At 44.9% G+C, this 6,228-nt stretch overlaps 1 protein-coding gene across 1 annotated transcript; it reads left to right on the forward strand.

The window, feature by feature from the left end:
- Positions 1–1,674: 1,674 nt before the first annotated feature.
- Positions 1,675–4,899, forward strand: ZNF423 (zinc finger protein 423; the record flags this gene model as incomplete). The annotated part of the gene is made up of 1 exon (XM_008935165.1): positions 1,675–4,899. A coding segment is annotated over exon 1 (3,150 nt), but the record flags the coding sequence as incomplete, so codon positions are not given.
- Between the last annotated feature and the right edge of the window lie 1,329 nt (positions 4,900–6,228).

The following is a 6,228-nucleotide window of genomic DNA, read 5'->3' on the forward strand; positions in this document are numbered from 1 at the left end:
TTGCAGTCGGGGGAATGAAGCCTCAGAAAAGTTGATGTGAAAATCAGGAGCTCGTTGCCTGCTTTTGAGCCTCGGGCTCGGCCAGGCTCAGAGGAGTTAGTTGAGCAAAAAGACCTTGATCATCTTAGAAGCGTGGGCGCTCGCTGATGAGCTGGGGTGCATTTTGGGAGTGGGAGGAAGCGCGTCCCCGGTGTCCAGCATCGCTCTGGAGCAGGAGGTTCAGTCACAGGGGGGAGCGGAGCGCCCTGGGGAGCACAGGGCGTGGGGAGCGGGCGTCTGACCCGCGCCTCCTGTGAAACGGGCAGCCCCGTCGCGTGGAAAAAGTTGTTCAGTGTGTGATTGTTCGGTGTAGTTTTTCCAAGGTGACTCCTCTTTCTCTTTCAAAGTTCTTCGGCAAAGCAAACGGTGCCACAGGAGCTAGCCTCTTATGGTGGTGATATCCTCATTAGCTGAGCCTTTCTTTGAGAGCTTCTCCACCGTACATGTGCGCTTCTCCGCCTGGTGACTCTGCAGTTGGCAAGCACAAGGAGTGCGCGTGTGGCAGCCTACCACGCACAGTTGGGGATTTTTTTATTGGTTTGTTTTAGTAAGAGCTGAAGTAGGAACATTAAATGTTTTATAAGGACAATGTATCTGGAGAACCGGTTCCTTGTTTGAATCTCCAAACTTATATGTGGTCAGCACCTTCCCTCATTTACATGGATTTTATTTTTGCTTCATTCCATGGTTCAGTTTTATATCAGACCAGTGGCATTTTTGCTTTGCTCAACATCTCCTCATTTATTGGAATATTTGAACTCGCTCTCTTCTGTTTCTTGTTAACAATTCTGTTTATGAAAGCTGCCAACATTTTATGTATTTTTCCTAAAATGACTGTTTTGCTGCTGGAGTTGGTGCTGTGTTTCTTTATGCTCATACGAAATTATAAAATATTTTCCAAAGCCTCATATTGAGCAAAGGAAATATTTATTAATACAGAGGCTGGGCCATTGTTGGTTTATCCTGAAACTGATTCTTTTGTGATGTCTTGAGGTCTCAAATGGTGATTTTCTGGGCTTTTTTACTTTGTTTGGTTTTGTGCCAAACAGGCAACGTTACCTTTCATATGAATGAATGTGGTAATGGCACAAATCTCTTCTCTGATTTTCTTGAGCTGTTTCAAATCTGATGCTTTTATTTCACCTAGGTGTTTGACTTTGCTTTTGAGCAGCTTTTCATTCTGTTACAGTTTTGAGATAGAGCTGTAGGATTTTGTTTAGTGGAGACATTACTTAAAATCATCTTGATGTAGCATTTACAAAGACCCACTAAATCACGGGTGATCACTTAACATTGTAGCTTTGGAAAATGTTTGTATTGCTTCATTGCATGTTGTGTTTTGGTTTCTTTATTCATTGTTTATTGCTTTACAGTACAGCGAGCAGGTGTTAAACCTGCTAAAGGAAAATGCCTTCTATTATATGCTGTATGTTAGCATATTTGTGAATTATGTGTAAAATATTCTTTCTCTTTCTCAAATCTCCTTTGAAATTCAAGCAATCTTTTTTTTTGGGTAGAAATTTTTTTTTTTTAATGCTATAGTAGCAGAAGCCCATAGTGTTGTTGAGAGCTTTGTCCTTATTTCACAGATGCACTGGGAATTGTTTTTAATCTCCTTTCTGCTTTCCCATTACAGATGGTGATGACGACCCACAACTCTCCTGGGTGGCTTCATCTCCCTCCAGCAAAGATGTTGCATCACCCACTCAGATGATAGGAGATGGGTGTGATCTCGGCATCGGGGAGGAGGAAGGGGGGACTGGCCTGCCGTATCCCTGTCAGTTTTGTGATAAGTCCTTCATTCGCCTGAGCTACCTTAAAAGGCACGAGCAGATCCACAGTGACAAACTACCTTTCAAATGCACCTACTGTAGCCGGCTTTTTAAGCACAAGAGAAGTAGGGATCGCCACATAAAGCTTCACACCGGGGATAAAAAGTACCATTGCCATGAGTGCGAGGCTGCGTTCTCTCGCAGCGACCACCTCAAAATCCACCTGAAAACCCACAGCTCCAGCAAACCATTCAAGTGCACTGTGTGTAAACGTGGGTTTTCATCTACCAGCTCATTGCAGAGTCACATGCAAGCTCATAAAAAGAACAAGGAACATATGGCAAAGACTGAGAAAGAGGTGAAGAAGGATGATTTTATGTGTGATTACTGTGAAGAGACATTCAGTCAGACTGAAGATTTGGAGAAGCACGTAATGACACGCCACCCACAGCTTTCCGAGAAGGCAGATTTGCAGTGTATTCATTGCCCTGAAGTATTTGCAGACGAAAACTCGCTGCTCTCACACATTCATCAAGCCCATGCCAACAAAAAACACAAGTGCCCTATGTGCCCGGAGCAGTTTTCTTCAGTGGAGGAAGTCTATTGCCACTTGGACAGCCACAGACAGCCTGACTCCAGCAATCACAGCATCAGCCCTGACCCAGTCTTGGGGAGCGTGGCGTCCATGAGCAGTGCGACGCCCGACTCCAGCGCATCGGTGGAAAGAGGTTCCACCCCAGATTCGACATTAAAGCCTTTGAGAGGACAAAAGAAAATCAGGTCTGTGGACAGAGAGGATGGCCAGAACTGGTCTAAAGTTACTTACAGCTGCCCCTACTGCTCAAAGCGTGACTTCAACAGCCTTGCTGTTCTGGAGATCCACCTGAAGACCATTCATGCAGACAAACCTCAGCAAAGCCACACGTGCCAGATCTGCCTTGATTCCATGCCTACACTGTACAACTTGAATGAACATGTGAGAAAGGTGCACAAAAACCATGCATATCCCATGATGCAGTTTAGCAACATTTCTGCCTTTCACTGTAACTACTGCCCGGAGATGTTTGCAGATATCAATAGCTTACAAGAGCACATCCGTATTACTCACTGTGGCCCAAACGCTACCCCTCAAGATGGCAACAACGCTTTCTTCTGTAACCAGTGCTCCATGGGCTTTCTGACTGAAGCGACCTTGACTGAGCATATTCAGCAGACTCACTGCAATGTAGGAAATTCAAAATTGGATTCCCCTGTCATTCAGCCAACACAGTCTTTTATGGAAGTTTATTCATGCCCTTATTGCACAAACTCCCCCATTTTTGGCTCCATCCTGAAGCTTACAAAGCATATTAAAGAAAACCACAAGAACATTCCTCTGGCACACAATAAGAAGTCAAAAGCAGAGCAGAGTCCAGTTTCTTCTGATGTTGAAGTCTCTTCCCCTAAAAGGCAACGGCTTTCTGCTAGCGTAAACTCAGTGTCTAATGGTGAATACCCATGTAATCAGTGTGATCTGAAGTTCTCAAATTTTGAAAGTTTTCAGACCCATTTAAAGTTGCATTTGGAGTTGCTGTTGAGGAAACAGTCTTGCCCTCAGTGTAAAGAAGACTTTGATTCCCAGGAGTCCCTTCTGCAACATCTCACTGTACATTACATGACAACTTCAACTCATTATGTATGTGAGAGCTGTGACAAACAGTTCTCTTCGGTGGATGATTTGCAGAAGCATTTGTTGGACATGCATACTTTTGTGTTGTATCACTGCACCCTTTGCCAAGAAGTTTTTGATTCCAAGGTATCTATCCAAGTGCATCTGGCAGTCAAACATAGCAATGAAAAGAAGATGTATCGCTGCACAGCTTGTAACTGGGATTTTAGGAAGGAGGTGGATCTCCAGATCCATGTGAAGCACAGTCACTTGGGGAATCCATCAAAGTCTCACAAATGCATCTTCTGTGGTGAGACCTTTAGCACAGAGGTAGAACTGCAGTGCCACATCACAACCCACAGCAAAAAGTACAACTGCAAGTTCTGTAGCAAAGCTTTTCATGCCATCATCTTGCTTGAAAAGCACTTGCGGGAAAAACACTGTGTTTTTGATGCTAGCGCTGAGAATGGTACAGCTAATGGCATGACCCCAACCAGTAAGAAAACAGAAGGGGGAGACATCCAGAACATGTTAATGAAGAATCCAGATACTTCCAACAGCCATGAAGCCAGTGAGGATGATGTAGATGCTTCTGAGCCCATGTATGGCTGTGACATTTGTGGGGCTGCCTACACTATGGAGGTCCTCTTGCAGAACCACCGTTTAAGAGATCATAACATCAGGCCTGGGGAGGATGACTGTTCTAGGAAAAAAGCAGAATTCATCAAAGGTAGCCACAAGTGTAATATCTGCTCACGGACCTTTTTCTCAGAAAATGGCCTGAGAGAGCACATGCAGACCCATCGAGGCCCAGCTAAGCACTACATGTGCCCCATCTGTGGGGAGCGCTTCCCATCACTCTTGACCTTGACGGAGCACAAAGTCACTCACAGCAAGAGTTTGGATACAGGGACGTGTCGGATCTGCAAAATGCCACTGCAGAGCGAGGAGGAATTTATCGAGCACTGTCAGATGCATCCAGATCTCAGAAACTCCCTCACTGGGTTTCGCTGTGTTGTCTGCATGCAGACAGTCACCTCTACCCTTGAGCTGAAAATTCATGGGACGTTTCATATGCAGAAATTGGCAGGCAACTCTGCAACCTCGTCGCCCAATGGCCAGGCCTTGCAAAAACTCTACAAGTGTGCGTTGTGCCTGAAGGAGTTCCGGAACAAGCAGGACTTGGTAAAGTTGGATGTGAACGGCCTTCCCTATGGCCTGTGCGCCGGATGCATGACCAGGAGCACCAATGGACAGTCTTCGAGCTTGACTCCACAGGAGGTGAATGAGAGACCATGTGGCAGTCTGAGGTGTCCAGAGTGTAGTGTCAAATTTGAAAGCGCTGAAGACCTAGAGAGCCACATTCAGGTAGACCACCGAGACCTAACGCCTGAGACAAGTGGCCAGAGGAAAGGCACTCAGACATCCCCTGTTCCCAGAGTAAGTACAGCTGAACTTTAAAACATTTGAGGGATAAAATGTAGGCCTTCAAGATGACTGAGAACTGATCTGATGTGTTGGGTGTTTTTTTTAACTGTCACTTCGTAAAATTACTTATGCTACTAAAAAAACCCAACAAAATGGGAGGAAAGGCAGAGTAGCATACATAGAAAAATTAGATGTTGCTCAGCCGTGCACACTTCTTGATTCCTAGTGCCAGTGCATCATTTCTTATCATAAAACTGCCCAAGATTTACCAAGAGATCTGATACTCTTGAATGATGGGGATTAAATATGTCCCTGAATTCTGATGCTACTGAACTGGCAGATCTGGAAAACCTGTGGCATTTCCAGGAAGAAAGGAGATGCTGAGTACCAAAACAAAAAAAATCTGATCTGGTGTACTTGAGGAATGAGATTGTTACTTACTGGGGTACGAAACACAAGCAGGAGGATAAAGGAACTTTTGAGGAAGAATGTGGTGAATTCCAGCCTACTCCCCAGTTTCTCACCTAAACCAAACTTCTGTGCTAAAGAGTTTGTCCTTATGGATGTCTGTCAAAGTGAATGTTGTGAGGCTACTTGAATGTCTGTGTGCATATGTGTATGCTGGTGGAGAGGTGTGTGTGTGTGTGTGTGATTTTTAAAGTCATTCTTAAAAGGATGTGCTCCACGGCCCTCCTGTCCTCTAAGATAAGCAGATTTCATAGCAAATCCTGAAATTGTTGTCTAAAGCAGGTTACATGTAAGTGTGCTCTCCTTTAGTGTTCCTAGGTAGCCTGCTTTCCCATTTCTTAGCTTACAAGATACCTGTGAATATGCACATCCAAGTAAGGTTTCAGAAGCCCTGCTCAGGAGATTAATATCATTTGCAGTGTGTAGTATTTTAAGATTATTTGCTGATGTTTTGGTTCAAGAATGGGCCAAGTCACTCCTTCCTCTGTCAGGAACAGATGGAATGAGAAGTAGATTTTGGAAATCTTCTCGGGAGACCAACAGCAGACACATCTGAGTATTGATATAATCTGACATTTTTAATTAAACATGATGGGGTGAGATTTTCAGAAGTATCTAAGGAAATTAGGCACCCAACTCCTAATGAATAATTCCAGTCTTAGATGCCTGTTTATGTCAATCTGCTAATTAAAGCACCCACAAACACATCTCACTGCATTAAAAGAACCTGAAAATAGCGTTCAGCTAGAGCACCAGAGGCTCAGTACATAAGAGAAGACCCTCAGTGTGTCCTGAGGGCGCGGGCTGAGGCGCCCGCAGTGGAGGTGGCGCGGGCCGTGTGCCCGGGGTCGTGGCGCCGGCTCCGTGCCGTGG

Source organism: Merops nubicus, unplaced genomic scaffold (assembly GCF_000691845.1).
Source record: "Merops nubicus isolate BGI_N331 unplaced genomic scaffold, ASM69184v1 scaffold51162, whole genome shotgun sequence".
In the NCBI taxonomy this organism is placed as follows: domain Eukaryota; kingdom Metazoa; phylum Chordata; class Aves; order Coraciiformes; family Meropidae; genus Merops; species Merops nubicus.